The 21,864-nt window shown below is 38.2% G+C and overlaps 1 protein-coding gene across 1 annotated transcript in view; it reads left to right on the forward strand.

Moving 5' to 3' along the window:
• Positions 1-21,864, forward strand: part of FAF1 (Fas associated factor 1) — a 473,941-nt gene that overhangs the window by 370,641 nt on the left and 81,436 nt on the right. Inside the window, exon 15 of the mRNA XM_051857780.2 lies at positions 1,346-1,434. Within this exon, the coding sequence (XP_051713740.1) occupies positions 1,346-1,434 (89 nt within the window). The remainder of the gene's footprint in view (positions 1-1,345; positions 1,435-21,864) is intronic.

A 21,864-nucleotide genomic window follows, 5' to 3' on the forward strand; every position in this document is an offset into this window, starting at 1 on the left:
AACCGGCAGCCGTATGATGATGCCAACACTGCAGATGGCAGTATTACCTGCTGTGCCACAATGCCAGCCCCAGGAAATAAATCTAAGTAAAGGCTGTGCACTGTACTGGCAGGGAGGGCAGGCTTTTTTTTCTTTGTTTTGAGAGGTAGCGTTACAGACAGTGAGAGACAGAGAGAAAGGTCTTCCTTCCATTGGTTCACTCCCCAAATGGCCACAACGGCTGGAGCTGCACCGATCCAAAGTCAGGAGCCAGGAGCTTCTTCTGAATTTCCCACATGGGTGCAGGGACGCAAGGACTTGGGCCATCTTCTACTGCTTTCCCAGGCCATAGGAGAGAGCTGGATCAGAAGAGGAGCAGCCAGGAGTGGAACCAGTGCTCATATGGGATGCTGGCGCCACAGGCGGAGGATAACCTACTGCACCACAGCACCAGGAGGGCAGGCTTTTGAGTCAGACTCATCTGGTTTAATTCTGGCCCCATCACTTAAGCAGCTTTACCTTGGTTAGGTATACTACTTGAGCTTTCTAAGGCTCATTTTCCATCTCCTTAAAATCCAAATTATAGAACCCTCTTTGTAGAATTTTTGTACAGGTTAAATAATATAGAGTATATGTATGTATGTAGCCTGATCAATGACATATAAAACATCTGTTAGTTGTTGTTACTTATTAACTAGATTTCTTTTAGAAAGAGCTAGATGGATAAATCTTTTTTATTTTTATTTATTTGAAAGTCCATTATGAAGAGAAGAAGGGGGGATAGAGAAATTGATCTTGCATCTGCTGGTTTACTACCCTGATGGCCATAGTGTCCTGGGCTGGGCCAGGCCAAAGCCGGGAGCCAGAAGCTTCATCTAGGTCTCCTACATGGGTGACAAGGGCCTAAGGACTTGGGCCATCTTCCACTACTTTTTTCAGGCCACTAGTAGGGAGCAAGATAGGAAGTGAAACAGCCTGAACTCGAATTGGCACCCATATGGGATGCCAGTATCACAGGCAGCTGTTTTACCTGCTACACCACAGCGCTGGCCCCTGATACCTTTTCATAATTTTAAAGAACTTTTAAACCTCATGACTTAGACATTCATCTTTCTAGTTTGAAGAATCCTTCAAATCTAACTCTTTAACTGCTGGTATACTACTTTACTTTTTCATTGAACATAAAAATAATTTACATGAAAGTATTTTAACTAGACATTAACATACTAGTCCATAATTTTTAGACTATAGTTAGTCCTTTCAGATTACTTCTAGAATGACTCTACTTTTAAATAACTTAATCAGTTGAATTTGCATATAAAAACTTTGTCTAAAATAAGGTTTGGCCATCTTTATGTATTGTTAGGTAACACAACAGTGGATGAGTTAATGATGAGACTCATGGCTGCAATGGAGATCTTCACAGCCCAGCAACAGGAAGACATAAAGGATGAGGTAAGGACAAGGCTAAGCAGACCTTTCACAGGATTTTGATGAGTTAATTTGTCACGTGATATAGCATCTGAGGTTATACAGTTGGGTTTACCATTCTGTCTATTCTTTTCATCACCCCAAGGCTCAATAATTTGTTTAAATTTACAGGCTTTTTACACTTTTCTAGATTTGGGGTAGTGACAGGAGATCAGTTTCAGAGAAAGGAGTTCACAGGCATGTTTACAGAAGATACTACTTTCCAGGAAATGATGGCTACTATATAGGGTTGTTTTTTTTTTTTTTTTTTTTTTTTTTTTTTTTTTTTTTTTTGACAAGCAGAGTGGACAGTGAGAAAGAAAGAGAGACAGAGAGAAAGGTCTTCCTTTTCCATTGGTTCACCCCTCAATGGCTGCTGTAGCTGGTGCGCTGCGGCCGGCACACTGCACTGATCTGAAGCCAGGAGCCAGGTGCTTCTCCTGGTCTCCCATGCGGGTGCAGGGCCCAAGCACTTGGGCCATCCTCCACTGCACTCCCAGGCCACAGCACAGAGTTGGACTGGAAGAGGAGCAACCGGGACAGAATCCGGCGCCCCGACCGGGACTATGACCCAGGGTGCCAGTGCCGCAGGCGGAGGATTAGCATAGTGAGCCATGGCGCCGGCCTACTATATAGATTTTATCACTCACTTGTAAGATTGCCTGACACTTTTTAACTATTGAGATTGATTAACAATGAACACATTTTATATTTGGATATATATATATATTTAATGAGCATAAATTTCCAAAGTACAGCTTATGGATTGCAGTAGCTTCCTCCCCCCATAACTTCCCTCCCACCCACAACGCTCCCCTCTCCCACTCCCTCTCCCCTTCCCTTCACATCAAGATTAATTTTCAATTATCTTTATATACAGAAGATCAATTTAGTGTATATTAAGATTTCCACATTTTGCTCCCACACAGAAACACAAAGTGTAAAATACTATTTGAGTGCTAGTTATAGCATTAATTAAACACCTAAGAGTAATTGTGTATTAATTACAGAGTTCATCCAATATAAAAATATATATATATGTATATATATATATATAATGCAACTTCTGTATTGTTGTGGCTTCCCCCCCCAACCTCCCTCCCTCCCGTGGCCCTCCCCTCTCCCACTCCCTCTCCCATCCCGCCCTTCATCACGTTTCATTTTCAATTACCTTCATATACTGAAGATCAACTTAGTATATACTAAGCAGGGATTTCAACAGGCTGCACTCACACAACCGAATCAGGTATAGGTTCGACTAGTAGTGTTGTTTTTGAGTTTCATTGTTAAACACATTAAAGACAGAGATCCTACGTGGAGAGCATGAACCCAGTGACTCCCGTTGTTGATTTAACAATTGGCACTCTTATTTATGATGTCAGCAATCACCCGAGACTCTTGCTATGAGCTGTATAGGCTATGGAAGACCCTTGAGTTCACCGACTGAACTTGTTTAGTCAAGGCCGTATCACAGTGGAGGTTCCTTCCTCCCTTCAGAGAAAGGCGCCTCTCTCCTTGATGGCCTGTTCCTTCTGCTGGGGTCTTGTTCACCAGGATCTTTCATTTAGATTGTTTTTTGCTACCGTGTCATGGCTTTCCATACCTGTGAGACTCTCATGGACCTTTTAGTCGGATCCGAATGTCCCAAGGGTTGATTCTGAGGCAGGAGTGCTGTTCTGGGCATTTGCCATTCTATGAGTCTGCTGTGTGTCCTGCTTCCCCCCCGCAGGATCATTCTCTCCCTTTTGATTCTGTCCTTCATTATTTGCTTACACTGGTCTTATTTGTGTAATCTCTTCGACACTTACCCTATCTTTTGGATCGGTTGTGTATTTATACTTATCACTTTACCAAGTATGCTGGCATTGGTACCTGCCTCCTTGGTAAGGTTGAGTTGAAATCCCCTGGCACATTTCTAGTATTTTTAAGTATTGTGAGAATCAGTAAAAAGTCTCTAGAATTCTGAATTTTTTATTGTTCCATACTCAGATGTTATAGATAACATGAGCATAGAACTTTAAATAAAATAACTGCAGTACACTGATAATGATAATAGTATTCAACACTTACTAAGTAGCTATAATGTGCTAAGCACTGTGCTGAAAATTTAACATATATCATCATGTCTTCCTTTCTTATCACGGTCTATTCCAGTACCTCCTGTTTACCTAACCCAGTCAGTGGCTGAAAGGTGTGACGACCTCCTTAAGAAAAAGCTATGTAGAGCGTGGATCCTGAGAGACACATGAGAGAGAAACTAACATAGATTGTACTGTTATCTCCATGTTTCAGACTAGAAAACTGAGATTCAAAGTAGGGAAAACTGGCCAAAATCATATAGCCAGTAGGGGCTCTAATATTTTCAAGTAACCATTAAATACTCAAGAGAAATTTCTGGAATTGAATGAAACAAATACTAGCATTTCTCATTTGAGATGCTAAATTCACAGATATTTGTAAAATTATCCTTTTAATTTTTCTGCTTTTACTTTAAAAAAAAAAGATTTACATAGAGCAAATAAGGGTGAGTGTGATTTCTGTGTAATGATAAAATATGAGTGTTGTTAATAGAAGTACCATGTAGTTACTGCAAATGTGAAACATGTAGACAATTTTAACGTAACCTTGTACTATTATATTTTACTTACTGCTGTCTTCCAACAGCCTGTGAGTTTGTTAAGAGCAAGATTCATAACAAATTTGTGTTTGTAAATCTATCTCTTAACAGTCCTAGGCATCTTAACAGTATGCCTAGGACAAAGTTAGCACTCAAATATTTGTTAAATATTGAATAAATTAATTTTACATGAAATAAGACACTAAAGAAACTCTTTTCTCACAGTGGTATAATCCCTGATTATAATAACAAATATGAAAATTTTGTGTGCTATTTATGGTTTGGTTTTAATATTCATTAGGTTTATTTATTGCTGTAAAATTTTTGAGTTTTCTTGATAGTGTTTCATTTACTTTGAAAGAAAGGCAATCAAGTATATGATGGAAAGATGTTTATCTGTTACTCTAAAAATTGACAGTGACATTTTGAAATAATGAAGTACTGTACTTAGTTAGGAATTTGTAATAATAGGTGTGTTGCCATTCAAGATTACATTTATCCTAGAACAGAGGCATTGATTGACAATAATTCACTAAATACATTCTTCAGCCATTTAAATCTTGAGTCTCATTAGTATCAGATTTACAGATTATGCTGTATAATAATATGAATGCACAATATTTGCATGCATATTCCCAGTACATTCTCTCATCTTAATTTGTGTTCCCCATAATTCATTGCTAAAGAAATTGACTTTAATTCCTTTAATACTGAGCACAAAATTTAATATGAGGGTTACAGAAAAATCCAAGGCTCCATATAATTGAATTTTTATTGAAATTTAACTGTAAGAGGTAAAGATTTCTCTTTGTTTTTAGAGTGTCATGAAAGTTACCAGGTTTCATAACTGGTGCTCCTGTGCAAAAGCTTTTCTAAGTTTAAAGACTTCTTTAGACTTTGCTTAGATCATAATGATTTGTTATATGCTGAATATGTGGCAAGAAACGTTGGCCTTTTAATTGTGCATTGCAAGGATTTTTTTAAATTACAAATAAAACATGATCTTAATCCTGCAATTAAAATGAAATTAGTGAACAGGTTTGGGTGATGGCTTCCTAGGGCTGAATTTATTTAAACTTAACATTGGTATATTCCGCCTGTCACTTCAGTGATTCCATTGTATTATTGGGGCCAATGTTGTGGTACAACAGGTTAAGCCACAGTTTGTGACACTGACATCCCCTGTTGGAGTGCTGGTTTGAATCATGGCTGCTCTACTTCCCATCCAGCTCCCTGATAATACTCCTGGGAAAGCAGCACTAGATGGCCCAAATCCTTGACCCTCTGCCACCCATGTGGGAGACCCAGATGGAGTTCACCTTGGCCCAGCCCTACTAGTTGCAGCCATTTGGAGAACAGATGAAAGATCTCTTTCTCTGTCATTCTTTCTCAATCACTCTGCCCTTCAAGTAAATAAAATAAGTCTTTTTTAAAAAATAAAAAAGCATTGAATTTTTCACTTTAAATGGATTAATTGTATGCTATGTGATTTACATAATATTAAAAAAAAAGATTTATTTTATTTATTTGAAAGAGTTACAGAGAAAGGTACAGACAGAGAGAGAGGTCTTCCATCCGCTGTTTCACACAACGGCCAGGGTTGTGCCCATCCAAAGCCAGGAGCCAGGGTCTCCCACGCAGGTGCAGGGGCCCAAGGACTTGGGCCATCCTCCACTGCTTTCCCAGGCCATAGCAGAGAGATTGAGCAGAAGAGGATCAGCTGGGATTAGAACTGGCACCCATATGGGATGCTGGTGCTTCAGGCCAGGGCTTTAACCCACTGCGCCACAGCGCCGGCCCCCATAAATCTTTTTTTTAAACTTAGTTCAGTAAGGTTGCTGAAGGAAGATCATGGCTACTCAAATAAAAAATGATTGCACTTGAATGTCAGTCTACATTCAGCTTTAATAAAATGAATAGTAGTTAATAGTGTGCCCTTCAAATCTTGATATAACATTGAAGAAAATAGTAAAAATAGCTAATACCTTTGGCAGGTTTAGTGGAAATTATTCAAATAGACTTTAAAATAATAGAAAGGGAGTCTGTTTCCTCAAGTGTACTGATTATTGAAGGCAGTGGTTTCTAAGTATGACCTGGATTCTGTAAGAAATACAGGTTCTTGGGCTTTACTCCAAATTTCTTGAATCAGAATTACAAGGGTGGGACCCAGAATCTTTGTTTTAACAATTCTTCCAAGGAACTCTGATGCACATTGAAGTTTGAGATCCTCTAATTTGAGAGAAAAGTGTGAGCATAAGCTTCTGTAATGAAGCATGAAGTATAAAACATTTCATGGCACAAATTCTATATGGTAAAAATCCACAGAACTCATCCAAATTTATATCTTAGCAATATAGAGTTTGTGTTTCTGAGATCTATTAGTGCTAAAAATACATAGTTTCAAATTTTTAGAATAATATGTAAGAAACTATTCTTAAGAAAAAAATGAACTTTCATTATCAAGAGTTTGATCTTTTCAAAAACTTGAAACTTTTTGTTATTCTTTAATGTGAGAAATCAAAGATACATAATAGATAATATTTTAAGTCCTCAAAGCTACCACAGAACGCTACAACAGAACACTGAAAAACATTTTTTTAGAGTAAGAGCAACCAAAAAACAAACTAGTAATCTCCCAAGGTTAAGCGGTCAGCTTTTCATATTTTGGTTTTGTTTAACCTCATTGACTTAAAAGTCTGAGTTTTTATTACACATATTTTATTAGAAATATGTCCACTTGGTGGCTGGTGCCATGGCGCAGCAGGTTAATCCTCCACCTGTGGTGCTGGCATCCCGTATGGGCGCTGGTTCCAGTCCCAGCCGCTCCTCTTTCAACCCAGCTCTCTGCTGTGGCCTGGGAAAGCAGTAAAGGATGGCCCAAGTGTTTGGGCCCCTGCACCGTCATGGGAGACCGGGAAGAAGCATCTGGCTCCTGGCTTCAGATCAGCACAGCTCCAGCTGTTGTGGCCACTTGAGGATTGAACCAACGGAAGGAAGACCTTTGTCTCTCTCTCTTCCTCTCACTGTCTGTAACTCTACCTGTCAAATAAATAAATAAAATCTTTAAAAAAAAAAAAAAAAGATCAAGTCACCGTTTCCCATAGTGTCCGTTTCACTTCAGGAGGTTTCCTTTTTGGTGTTCAGTCAGTTGTCACCGATCAGGGAGAACATATGGTATTTGTCCCTTTGGGACTGGCTTATTTCACTCAGCATGATGTGTTCCAGATTCCTCCGTTTTGTTGCAAATGACTGGATTTCATTGTTTCTTACTGCGGTATAGTATTCTAAAGAGTACATATCCCATAATTTCTTTATCCAGTCTACCGTTGATGGGCATTTAGGTCGGTTCCAGGTCTTAGCTATTGTGAATTGAGCTGCAGTAAACATTAGGCTGCAGACCGCTTTTTTGTTTGCCAATTTAAATTCCTTTGGGTAAATTCCAAGGAGTGGGATGGCTGGGTCGAATGGTAGGGTTATCTTCAGGTATCTGAGGAATCTCCAGACTGACTTCCATAGTGGCTTGACCAGTTTGCATTCCCACCAACAGTGGGTTAGTGTCCCTTTTTCCCCACATCCTCTCCAGCATCTGTTGTTGGTAGATTTCTGCATGTGAGCCATTCTAACTGGGGTGAGGTGAAACCTCATTGTGGTTTTGATTTGCATTTCCCTGATTGCTAATGACCTTGAACATTTTTTCATGTGCCTGTTGGCCATTTGGATTTCCTCTTTTGAAAAATGTCTATTGAGGTCCTTGGCCCATCTCTTAATTGGGTTGTTGGTTTTGTTTTTGTGGAGTTTCTTGATCTCTTTGTAGATTCTGGTTATTAACCCTTTATCTGTTGCATAGTTTGCAAATATTTTTTCCCATTCTGTCGGTTGTCTCTTCAGTCTCCTGACTGTTTCTTTTGCAGTACAGAAACTTCTCAATTTGATGCAATCCCAATAGTTAATTTTGGCTTTGACTGCCTGTGCCTCCCGGGTCTTTTCCAGAAATTCTTTGCCTGTGCCAATATCTTGAAGGGTTTCTCCAATGTTCTCTAGTAACTTGATGGTGTCAGGTCGTAGATTGAGGTCTTTAATCCATGTTGAGTGGATTTTTGTGTAAGGTGTAAGGTAGGGGTCTTGCTTCATGCTTCTGCACGTGGAAATCCAGTTTTCCCAGCAGCATTTATTGAATAGACTGTCCTTGCTCCAGGAATTGGTTTTAGAACTCAGAGGGCTTCCATAGCCTTGGAAACTCATGACCGGAGCATAGGGAGACTACTGATGCCATAGACAGGAGTGTCAATTGGTAAAGTCAACAACAGGAGTCACTGTGCACTTACTCCTCATGTAGGATCTCTGTCCTTAATGTGCTGTGTATTGAGATTTAATGCTATAACGAGTACTCAAACAATATATTTCACTTTGTGTTTTTATGGGGGTGCAAACTGTTGAAATCTTTACTTAATGTATACTAAACTGATCCTCTGTAAAAAAAAAAGAAAAAAAGAAAAAAAGAAATTATCAACTCCCAACTTGACTCTCACTGGGATTAAACATGACAATAGGTCTGATCTGATTTCAGCATCATTTAAAAAAAAAAATCTATTATTTTTCACTTTATGTTTCTGTGTGAGAGCAAACTGTTGAAATCCTTACTTAATGTATACTAAGCTGATCTTCTGTATATTAAGATAATCGAAAATGAATCTTGATGTGAATGGAAGGGGAGAGGGAGTGGGAAAGGGGAGGGTAGTGGGTGGGAGGGACGGTATGTGGGGGAAGCCATTGTAATCCATAAATCGTACTTTGGAAATTTATATTCATTAAATAAAAGTTAAAAAAAAAGAAATATGTCCACTTGGATCCTTTTTTAAAAGCTATATTTTATTTATTTGGAAGTCAGAGATACAGAAAGGGAGAGTCATTGAGAGAGAGATCTTCTATTCCATCCTCTAATTCACTCTCCAAAAGGTCACAATGGCCAGAGCAGGGCCAGGCTGAAGCCAGGTGCCTGGAACTCCATATGGATCCCCCCACATGGGTCTCCCAAGCACTTGAGCCATCTTCTGCTGCCTTACCAGGTGCATTAACAAGGAGCAGGATTGTAAGTGGAGCAGCCAGGATCAAACTGGTGCTCATATGAGATGCCACCGTCACCCACTGCACCACAACATCAGCCTCTTGGGTCCTCATCTGATCAAAATATTCAGACACAAATGAAAGAGCTGACAGGGACTAGAGCTGTGGCACAGTGGGTTAAAGCCCCAGCCTGCAATGCCGGCATCCCATATGTGCACTGGCTTGAGTCCTGGCTGCTCCGCTTCCGATCCAGCTCTCTGTTAACGGCCTGGAAAAGTGGAAGAAGATAGCCCAACTCCTTGGGCCCCTGCATCCACGTGGGAGACCCGGAAGAAGCTCCTGGCTCTTGGCTTCGGATTCGCTCAGCTCCTGCCATTGGCAGTCATTGGGGGAGTGAACCAGCAGATGGAAGACCTTTCTCTCTCTCTGGCTCTACCTCTCTCTGTAATTCTGTCTTTCAAATATATAAATTAAATCTTTAAAAAAAAAAAAACTGACAAGCATCTCCTTTCATTTCTACTAATCTCAAGTTGGGATTTTCAAATGATAGGAAAAAAAGAAAATAAGATGACTTCTGCTGAAAGTGGGATCCAACAAACTATATAAATAATGTTGGTAAAATATTACAAATGTATCAGTTACCTTCTAACTGATTTTAAAAACTATTACTAGTATTAATTATTTTTTAATCTAAAAGTTATAATCTTAGCAGTTTTCACAAAGTTGGCAGTTTGCACATGGGCCAGTATCATGTATTCAATATCAAAGGAATTAAAGTCAATTTTATTATAAATTAATTATGGGGAATACAAGTTAACATGAATGAATTGGCTAGGACTATGCACACAATTTTTTATATTCACATTATTATACAACATATTCTGTAAATCTAATGAGATGCAATTTATACGGAAAATAATTGGCAAAATCCAACACTCTTACATTTTAAAAACATAAACCAGGAATGAAGGGAGCTTCCCCAACATGATAAAAACCATATAGTCAAAAACCACAGCTGACATGCTCAGTAATGAAACCCTGCAAGCTTGTCTGCCAACATCAAGAAAAAGACAAGGGTACCTCCTTTGACTACTGCTATTCAACAGTACTGGGACTTCTAGTCAGAACAAATAGGCAAGAAATAAAATACATCCAGACTAGTAAGGAAGACCTAACGTCATCTGTATTCACTGATGACATGATCATATATGTGTGTGTGTGTGTATATATATATATATATATATTTGTAAAATATAATATAAAATAAAGATAGTGTACCAAAGATAGTGTTGGAACTGGTAAATTACTCAGCAAAATTGCAGATGATATAAGCATATAAAAATCTGTTGCATTTCTGTATAGTAGCAGTAAGAAATCTGAACTGGAAATTAAGAAAACAGTTGTATTTACAAAATCTTTTTTGAAATAGTAAAATACTTGGAGAGAAATTTAACCAAGGAAGCTCAAGCTGTCCACTGCAAACTACAAGCTACTTCTGAAAGAAATTAAGGAGACCTAAATAAGTAGAAAAACACACCCTCTTCATAGATTGAAAAGCATAATGTTTAACAATAAGCAAATTCAAAGCAATCTACAAATTTGGTGGACTCCCTATCAAACTTTCAAAGACTTTTTTCGATGGAAATAAGAAACTCATCCTAAAATTTATATAAAATCTCTAGGGACCCCCAACCAGGCAAAGTTGAAAGATTCCCACTTCCTTATTTCACAATTTACTTCAGAGACTCAGTAATAGAAGGAGTACAGGACTGGCATAAAGACAGATATACAAACCAGAGAGATAGAATAAAGCCCAGAAATAAATCTTCACATATGTGGTCAGTTGATTTTCAACAAGGATACCAAGAACACGTATGGGGAAAGCAACAGTATCCAACAAATGATGCCAGGGAAACTAGATATTTAGATGCAAAGGAGTGGGATTGATCCCTTACCTTATACCATGTACAAAAATGAATTTAAAATATACTAACGACCTAAACTTAATTGCTAAATATATGAAAGGCTTAAGAGAAAACATAAAGGAATAGCTTGAATTCAACAATGGTTTCTTAATGTGACACCAAAAACACAGCTAACAAAAGAAAGAATAGACTGGATTTTCTCAAAATTTAAAACTTTGTGCATCAAAAGCTGCTGTTAATAGAGTGAAAAGACAACCCGTAGGAAAGAAAAAAAAAAAACTGTAACTCATCTCAGATAGGTTTAATATCCAGAATATATAGCTAACTCCTTTAACACAATAATAAAAAGAAATCAGTTCAAAAATGAGCAAAGAAGTTGGATAGATATTTCTTCAAAATAAATGTACATATGCACAAATGGTCAGCAAGCATATGTAAAATATTCAAAATCATCAGTAACTAAGGAACTACGAATCAAAAGCACAATGAAATAGCACTTAGAATGACTAATTAATAAAATAAAAGTGTTGGCAAGGATGTAGAGAAATCTGGAACTTTTGTACATTGCAGTGAAGATAAAACATCAGCCACTGTAGAAAACAGTTCAGCAGTTCCTCAAACGTTAAACAAATAATTGCCATAAAAGCCAGTAATTCTACTCCTGGGTATACCCAAAAGAATTGAAAACAGGGACTCAAATAATTATATGTACACAAATGTTCATTCCATGATAGCAAAAAGGTGGAAGCAATGCAAATGTCTATCAGTTGGTGAATGCATAAATAAATGTGATATAGCCATATAATGAGATATTACTCAGCCATAATAAGCATTGAAATACTGATAACATGCTACAACATGGATGAAACTTGGAAACATTATGCTTAAAGTGAAAAACAAGCCAGACACAAAGTGACAAATATTAAGTGATTCTTGAATAGGCAAATTTTTGCCAAAAAGAAGTCTTGAATAGGCAAAGCCATAGGGACAATAAGTGCATTAGTGGAGTGGTACAGAAATTATTGCTTAGGAGTACAGAGTTCCTTTTCGGGTGATTTTTAAATGCTGCAGAAATAGATGGCATGGCAGTTGCACAACATTATGAAGGCATTTAATGCCATTAAATTATGTACTTAAAGTATGTTGTATTTTATGTATATTTTTACCATAATAAAGAAAGAACACAAAGTACATGAATACATACAATGCTTAGTTCTTTTGAGTGTAAAGAAGTGGGAGATTACTATTAACTGGCAGTTTAAGAAGTTGTTGATTGTTGAGCTCAGTACTTGCTGAAGATTACGAGGAACTGACAGAGTAGAAAGGATTCAAGCTCTGCCTTTATGAGCTTTAATCATGAGCAGTTTATTACTGTGCATTCAATCGCATACTTTCATCTCTTAGGAAAGCAAGGATGATAGGTGAAGTAGCTTAAAGAAGGAACTAAGCATATGTTGAATGTCTGTTAGTGCCAAGCATTATGATCAATATTCTGTGTAAATGTCTTCCAGTTTTCATGAGATAGTTATTGACCATATTTTATTAAGGAGGAAACTGAGGCTTGTAGAGGTTATTCAATTTTCCCAATGTCACAAAACTATGGAAAATCCAGAATACACACTCACATGCCTTTCATATATCATGATACCCTGTAATTATGTTAAAGATGCATGGGATCAGTGCTCTTACCAAGATTAGGTAGAATCAAATCGAGCTGACCTAAAGAATAGATGAGACATGCTTCGATTCCCAAATACCATATTCACTTGAGTAGAATAAGAAAGTTTGTCATAACTGTCTACTTTTTTGCAGGGCACAGTGCTCACTGTTAAAAAGATAGAGCCACACCCTCTTTATTTACATTTATTGCTCTTAAAGTGCCTGGTAATAGATTAATTCATCCATTCCTGACACCTCAGAGTTGAAGTTAATTATTGTCATATATGAAACTAATGTAAAGAGATCTGTGACTCATCATTGGCATTATAATTCAACACACCTGTTCAGAGCCCCCCTTCACATTTTTGGGTCTTTTGCCTGAGGTGGAGACTTCTTCATGGATTACAGTAACACTTTTTGACAAGCTTAGACTGGGTGGAGCTGCTGTGTAATGACAGAACACAATTGATGATATCTCAGTAATGCAGTCTTTTTTGATTTGGGCTGTCACCACTTATTACTGTAAAAGCATTCATTGTTAAATAGATGGCCCAACCTGTCCAACTTTTGCTTTCAGTAACAGTAAGGCCTAACAAAGTATGTTTACTTTTCTAGTTATGAAATGTTAGCTGGCCTTGGGGGTAATACATCTAGTTATTTTAGTTTCTTTTATTTAATATTGTGTTAAAAAGTAGCTATATTAGCGTTCTCCACATAAAAAAGTAAACCTTCTAAAGTCTTCTCAAGTGGGTATTTAGATGTTCCTGATAACATAAACCTGACAAGCACTGAAAGAAAATATTAACTGAAACATTTTCTCCCTTTCCAGAAATCCTTTAAAATGAGTTAGAAGAAATTGTTCATGTCCTAAGTATTACACAGACTTAAATCCCTATCTTGGGAGACAGTTGTATCCCTCAGAAATTTTTCTTTCCTACAGGACCATTCACTTAGTTGGTCATGTTTTTGAGAAGGTGTTTGGGGGCTGAAAGTACTTTTCCATGGATATTATTCCTTCACCTTGAATTTGTTTGCTACCAAACTGAGGAACTTTTACTGGTTGTTTCATGAGAGGGCTAAAAAAAAAGTATAAGATGTCATCACACACACACACACACACACACAAATATGTGAGAATATGCATGTGATATTTTGTTTGACTAGCCATACTGTATGTACATATTTCAAAACATTATGTTGTGCATGATAAATATATATATAATTTTTGACTAAAAATTCATTTTTAAATAGTATGAGGGCTAATCCTATTCTTTAAGGAACTTATCTAAATTTAGAGAGCCAAAGCCTATCCTTATGAAAATATCTCTAACAAGTTTATTATACAACGTGTAAGACTGCAGAAGGATCCATCTTTATAGTTAGAAAGGATTTCTCAAGGCAGGCATTGTGGCACAGCCTCCACTTTTGACACTGCCATGCCATATCAGAGTGCTGGTTCAAGTCCCAGCTACTCTGCTTCCATCCAGCTTCCTGCTAATGGGCCTGAGAAAGCAGCTGAAGATGTCCCAAGTGCTTGGGCCCCTGCCACCCACATGGGAAATCCGAATAAAGTTTCCGGCTCCTGACTTTGGCCTGGTCCAGCCCTGGTTATTGCAGCTATTTGGGGAATGTACTAGGGAACAGAAGATCTCCCTTCCCGTGTCTTCTCCCTCTGTCACTCTGCCTTTCATGAGAGACAGACAGGTCTTCTATCCACTGTCCAGTCCCCAAATGTGTGCAACTGCTAGAATGGGACATGGTGAGAGCCAGAGCCAGGAGTTGGGAGCCAGATCTCCATGTGAGTTGCAAAACCTTATGTACTTCAGTCATCACTAGTGCTTCCCAGGATCTACATGAGCAGGAAACTGAAGTCAGGAGCCAGAGTCAGAAATCAAACTCCAATATGGGATGGAGGCATTTTATTACCTCTATTAAAGGCCCACTCACTCCTTCAGTATTTTTTAAAGATTTTATTTAATTTTTTTTGAAAGGCAGAGTTATAGAGAGAGACAGAATGATCTTCTATCCACTGGTTTACTCCCAGATAGCCACTACATCCAGGGCTAGAGCAGGCCAAAGCCAAGAGCCTGGAACTCCATCCGGGTAACTTGTGTGAGTGGCAGGAGCCCAAACACTTGAGCCAGACACTTCTGCTTTCCTAGGTGCATTATCAGGGAGCTGGATCAGAAGCAGAACAGCTGGAACTCAAACAGATGCGTGCATGGGATGCTCGTGTCACAAATGGTGGTTCAATCCACTGGGCCACACATGGGCCTCATCTTTAGCATTTTTTTTTTTTTTTTGACAGGCAGAGTGGACAGTGAGAGAGAGAGAGAGACAGACAGAAAGGTCTTCCTTTGCCATTGGTTCACCCTCGAATGGCCGCCACGGCCGGCACGCTTTGGCCGGCGCACCGCGCTGATCCGATGGCAGGAGCCAGGTACTTCTCCTGGTCTCCCATGGGGTGCAGGGCCCAAGCACTTAGGCCATCCTCCACTGCACTCCCTGGCAACAGCAGAGAGCTGGCCTGGAAGAGGGGCAACCGGGACAGAATCCGGCGCCCCGACCAGGACTAGAACCCGGTGTGCCGGCACTGCAAGGTGGAGGATTAGCCTAGTGAGCTGCGGCGCCAGCCTTCTTTAGCATTTTTAATGAGTCACTTTTGCTGTACCAAATTACTTTTCTCTGATATTTTTGCCTCTAATGGGAGATACTGAGAATTCTCTAACACCTTTCCTCTAGCTAGAAGTTTGCCTTCACTCCACTTACCCTATCGAATTACCTGTCATCCCAGGAAACAAGTACTTGTAATTTGGTATGAAAACAGCAATGACAGTAAGCAAAGACAGACATAACACAAAAGACTTCACAGAGGAGGAAACATTTGAGCTCTAAAGATGATATATTGTTCAACAGGTAATCTACCATTAATTTATTTGTTTTGGCCACTAAACTCTGCATTTTTTTTTAGGGACCTGCTGTATGCCTACATTGTGCTCAATGCCAGTAGATAGAAGGCTGACACAGGTCTTTAGAATTTCATTGACATGCAAGTATAGGATTCCAGTATAATGACATAATTGCCTTGATGGAGGTATATGAAGCACATTGAGTTAAAAAGGTCACACTGGGGAAAATTCTTTTAAGCTAAAACTCAAAAGATTAGCAACATTGAGGCAGGTAGATTTGTGGAGAACTTTCTTCTAGAATAAAGGTTACTTTTCAGTAGATTACTAGATTAAAATACACTATCAGCCAAAAGAGACACCCATCATAATAAAGTGAGAGCCACTTGGTTGGGCAGAATGATTCTGATTTCAGATTAGATATTTTACATCAACAATAACCGTATATATTATATATACCTCCCATTTCTTATTATACTCATTGTTGCAGACCATTTTTAGCATAAAGTGCATCAGAGTTAGTCAAAGCAAAGAAGAAATGGTTCTCCTCATTCCACACTTCTTTTTGTTGTTGAAAGTTTAGGTCTTATTTTTTAAATATCCAGAAACAGAAAACATCCCTATATGAAATTCTAGCAGACTAGAGAAAACTATTTTAATAGAATTGCTTTACGAATTTTTAGCTGCTCATTGTTGTTTTATTAAAGCAATTTACCACTTTTGTGCTAAAATACTTATCATAGCTTTTCATAGCTTTAAGGCCTTGAACTAAAGATGTTTATTTTCCTTGAGTGATAAGATGCCTAACAGAGAACAGTTGAAACTCATAGAAATAAAGAATGGTTCTTCCACTCTGAAAAATAGTTCTGACAGTTTGCCAGTAGGTTAAACATATATTTGACACATAACCCAGGAACTGAGTCCTAGGTATTATTCTTGAAAACTATGTCTTTTGTTCATACAAAAACTTGTACATGGATGTTCTTCAAAGCTCTATTCATAATTATTGAAACAGAACAACCCAAATTTGTGGACTTCAATTTAACTTCAGTGGGTGAATGGAGAGACTGTTACGTTAATGACAATTCCGCTCAACAATAAAAAGGAACAACTTGGTCAAACATTTGGCACAGTGGCTAAGATACTGCTTGAAACACTCAGCATCCCATATAAGAGTGCCTGGGTCAAGCCCTGACTCCTCTGCATTCTATTCAGCTTCCTGCTATTGCATATCCTAGAAGGCAGCAGAGCAGGTGGTGGCTCAGGTACATGGGTCCCTGCCACCCATGTGGAAGATCCTGACTTCTGCCTGGCCCAACCCTGCCTAGAGTGGGTATTTGGGGAGTGAACCAGTGAATCAACTGTTCTCTCTCTTTCTGGCTCTCACTCACTCTCTGGCTCTTTCTCTCACTTGCTCTCTGCGTTTCAAATAAAATGAAAACTAATAAATTAGGTGCAAACTATTGAAACATACAACAGCTTCAGTGTATCACAAGGGAATTGTATTTAGTGAAAGAAACCAGTTTCTGAACTTTCCATACTATAGAATCCCATTACATGATATTTTTGAAGAGATTAAAACTATAGGGAATGAGAGCTGATGAAAAATTTCGAGGATTCAGGAGAGAGTATGACTGGAAAGGGTTACCAAGTGAGGTTTTTTGGGATGATGAAACTATATTCTGACTGTGGTGAAGGTTACATAAATTAATACTTGTGTTGGAATTCATAGAGCTGTACACCCAAAAGGATCCATTTTACTGTATATTCATTTGAAAATAAAATTAAGAACAAGGAAAATAGTCCTTAGAATGGACTTTAAAATGGATTTCATCAAAATTGTATTTTTAATATGTTTTATTAACCTTTTTGCATGCCTATCATAGTAGGCATAAAACCAGGCCAAATGCAAATTTGAAAGACAAGTGTTAAAACAGTTACTTTATGGAAGAGGAAGCTGAGGCACAGAACATTTAATGATTTTCACGGGTAATGTGCCATTTGGAAAAATCTGATTTTAAAGACAACAGTTAAGATTGTACAATCATATAAATATATACTGCATTCCTGGGGCAGACATTTATGCAGTGTTTAAGACACTATTTGAAATGCCTGCATCAGAGTGCCTGGGTTCAAGTCCTATCTCTGCTCCCATTCTAACTTGATGCTATTGCACTCCCTGAGAGGCAATGGTGATGGCTCAAGTAGTTGAGTCCCTGCTACTCACATGGGAGACTTGGATTGAGTTCCTGGCTCCCAAGCATTTGGGGAGTGAACCAGCAGATGAGAGCACCTGATATCTCTCTCTCTCTCTCTCTCTCTCTCTCTCTCTCTCTCTCATTCTCTTGAGCTCTTATTATAATTTTTAAAAATATATTAAATAAATAAAATAAAATATATTCCTAAGCCTCTGATCTGTTGAGTGAGTCCAGTTTCCTCTTAAGTGAAATGGAGATAATAATTACCTAGCTGTTATGCATGATTTGAGGATTAAATAAGATTTTATACATATATAAAGGGTCTAGTTTTTTATTGTTATTTTTCTTCCCTTTAGTGTTTTTTTAAGTTTTTTTTAGTTATGGGACATCAAGTAAGTTGAGGGGGTTGGGAGGAAGTTTTCAAATGATTTTGAATTTCAGCAAGTTGGTGAAGGGGTTATTTTGTTTTTAAATAACATTTTTGCTTTAAAAATTATGCCTTTGCTATAAAGTATTTCTTTAAACCTTGTTTCATAAGTTTTATATTATACACATATGTGATATATTTAATTCTACTTTAGAAGTTGTAGAGGATAGAATAATTATATGTAAACCACAAAGAATACAAGCTGTTGCATCTGTTCATTGCAAATATACCAGGTGTAACTGAGACAAAGAACATCTTGAACTTGTTTATTCTTGCAAAGCAATAGAAAGATTCAGCTTTGCAGCCTACCCGAAGTGTTTGTGCATGTATTTTACCTGGGAAGAAGTTGAAACCTCCATAGTTTTTTGCTCCAAAGATCAATTTGAATGTATACCTGTAGGTATCTAGTTTTTATTTACTAGGAAATGGAACTACAGGATTTTATGTTGACAGTCCAGACCAACCAACCGTGGAGAACAAACCTTTGTATGCTTGAGAGCCCTTTTATATTTACTTCTCAAAATGACAGTCTTCTGTGAAGAAACTAACATATATGTAGCCACTCTTCCCTCACTCTTCAAGTTTCAAGAGACTACTCCTTACCCATTCATGTGCTTTCTCTTTAACTACTGAACACAATTAATCCAGTAAAATACTTACCCTGTATTGCCCTGAAAAATTCTTTCACTGCCTGCTATGTGACAAGCACAGGCCAAGCTGTACAGGGTAGCACAGTTTCTACCCTCAGCGAGCTTCCCACTTATCTCTAATACGAAAACCTCAGTATCTGAAGTCATTAGAGAAAAATTAAGTTCACATGTGCAAGTGGAGTGGAAGGAAGTTGAGAAGAAGAAGACATGTGAGTGGGCCAGAGGAATCTAAAGGAAGAGTTGGTTTGAATTAGCCCTGGGTAGGTGGAAGAGTCTCTTTGTTCCAGGAGTTACTCACTGTCTCAGAGACAGCTATAGATCAGTGGTCAAGAGCTTGAGTACAATATTGACTGAATTAGAATCCTAACTTGCCACTGAGCAGCTCTTTTAGCTTAAAAAAAAATCACTTAATCTTTATTTAACTCAATTCCTTCTATTAGTAGCCACTTAATAAGACACGTGTAAAGATTAAATCAAGTGTTAATGCTTGGACCGATGCTTGACATCTAATAAATACTCAGGAAGTATTTTCTGAAGTAATAATACTATGAACTGAATTTGGAAGAATGAATAGGAGGTAATCACTTAGGTTGAGGAAGAAGGGCATTTTAACAATTTGGAAATGTAATGGAGCTTGGAACATGTGGGAGAAATAATGCAGTAAGAGGGACTTGTTCATAGAAAAAAAGAATGAGGAGCTCGAAACTCTGTATTAAGGCACCTTTTCCTTGAAGATATATTTACATTCTTCTATAGAAAGCCTTAAACTGGGGCCGGTGTTGTGGCATAGTGGGTAATGCCACTACCTGTGACGCCAGCATCCCATAAGAGTGCCAGTTGAGTCCCAGCTGCTCCACTTTCGATCCAGCTCTCTGCTATGGCCTGCACCCATGTGGGAGACCCAGAAGAAGCTCCGAGCTCCTGGCTTCTGTCCAGCCCACCCCTGGCCTGTGGCCATTTGGGGAGTGAACCAGCAGATGGAAGATTCTCTCTATATATACTTTGGCTTTCAAATAAATAAAATAAATCTTTTTTTTTAATTAAAAAAAAGAAGCCTTAAACTATGGGCAATGAGTATTCATTCATTACTTCTCTAAAGTAGAAACTCACATAATTAGATTTGTGATTTAGGAAGTTTTAATACTGATGTCTCTGGCATTTGCTCACTCACTTTGTTCATATCTTTATCATGGTACTATTTTGTTATAATTTTTATTTTGTATGCATTTTGAAATTCAGTACTTTTCAAAGTGTGTTCCACTGAGTACACATGTCTAAGCTTTCTGGTTTTCTATGCTAGATTTGCTAAATCAGAATCTCTGCTGGTGGTCCAGAGAGTCTGTATTTTCACAAATTCCTGTGTAATTAGTGATTTTTATGTATCATCAAATTTGAGAACCATTGGTTTAAGTGGAAAGAAGATTTGCTTTAGAATCAGACAGACCTAAGTGCTATTCACTCCCTTATTAGGTATATCCCATGGACAAATTACATATCCAGTTCACATCTTGGTTTCCCTATTTGGTGAAAATAAAACCCTATTGTGATATTTTAGGGTTGAAAACAAACAGTATATGTAAAATGACTCACAAGTAATGGGCCCCTCGTATATTTTGCCTTCCTTTCCAAGTTTATACATCTCCTTCCCATAAATAGGTGAGAAAAGAAAGTTTTATTCATCATACTGTTTCTAGTTCGTAACACAAGGCCTAACATCTACTGGGTGTATAGTTAACTGTTTTATAAATGTGAATGAATGAATGAATTTTATGGAGAAGGACTGGAATTTGGGAGATATATTAAGAGATTAAGGCTGTAGACTGACCAAAAGATGACAGGGGCTGGAGGCTGTGGTATAGCTGGTAAAGCCGTCGCATGCAATACAGGCATCCCATATGGGCACCAATTCGTGTCTCTGCTGCTCCACTTCTGATCCAGCTCCCTGCTAATGCCCTGGGAAAAGCAGCAGCAGATGGCCCAAGTGTTTAGGCCCCTGCACCCACGTGGGAGATCTGGAAGAAGCTCCTGGCTCCTGGTTTCAGCCTGCCTTAGTCCCTGTCATCATGACCATTTGGGGAGTTAACCATTGGATGGAAGATCTCTCTCAAGCGTGCGCTCTCTCTGTAACATTACTTTCAAATAAAGTACTCTTTTATAAAAGAGGGAGAGAGATGACAGGGTCCAAACTGAGATATTTTGTTTAAAAAACATGTGGATTGGAGTCTAAGTTTCCAGGAAAATTTGTAATTTGTTTCTGGATTCATTTAGCCTTAATAAAAACTCAGTTTATGCCAATTTCCTGTAAAGCAGACACTAAGACAGCAACCCATCATTTGAAATCTTGCCACTGAAGAAATTAGCAAACCAGTCTTAAATCCAGCTTTTCAACTCACCCCACATACCACTTCTATCCAGATGAAAAAGAATCTTTTCTAAACATCTCCACCGGAAATTCCAGAGACATTCTAGCAAAGCAAGACAACCTCAGCACTTACAAGTTACTTAGTACTTTGAGTTCATCTCTCTGTTTTCATAGTCCTACATGAACTCTTCTGAAATTTCTCTATTTAAAACTTGGTAACAAGAGTTTTAAAAATAACCAGTTAGTCTAAGGTTTAGGCTCCATTTTCGAGGTAATAGATAATCTCTGGCAGAATGTTGTATATCAGGTTTGTCTTAATTCTAATTTCATTGTTTTGAAGCACCAGCAGTTCACTGATGATTTACAGACAAATCAGTTTTGCAGGTACAAACTTACAGTGCAGATGTCTGTGGAGGCAAATGCTCATTCACTGTTCATTTTTTAAGAGTCTACCAAATACCAGACACTACTTAATTCTAAGGATAGAGACAAGGCAAAGTCTCCTCAATTTGTTTAAGGTCTGAAGAGAAAAATCAGCATGTAAACAGGTGATGAAACTGTAGGGTAAAGCAAAGCTAGGGGTAAATAACCATTCCTTTTCATCAGG

The sequence above is a fragment of the Oryctolagus cuniculus genome, chromosome 7 (assembly GCF_964237555.1).
Source record: "Oryctolagus cuniculus chromosome 7, mOryCun1.1, whole genome shotgun sequence".
Lineage (NCBI taxonomy): Eukaryota > Metazoa > Chordata > Mammalia > Lagomorpha > Leporidae > Oryctolagus > Oryctolagus cuniculus.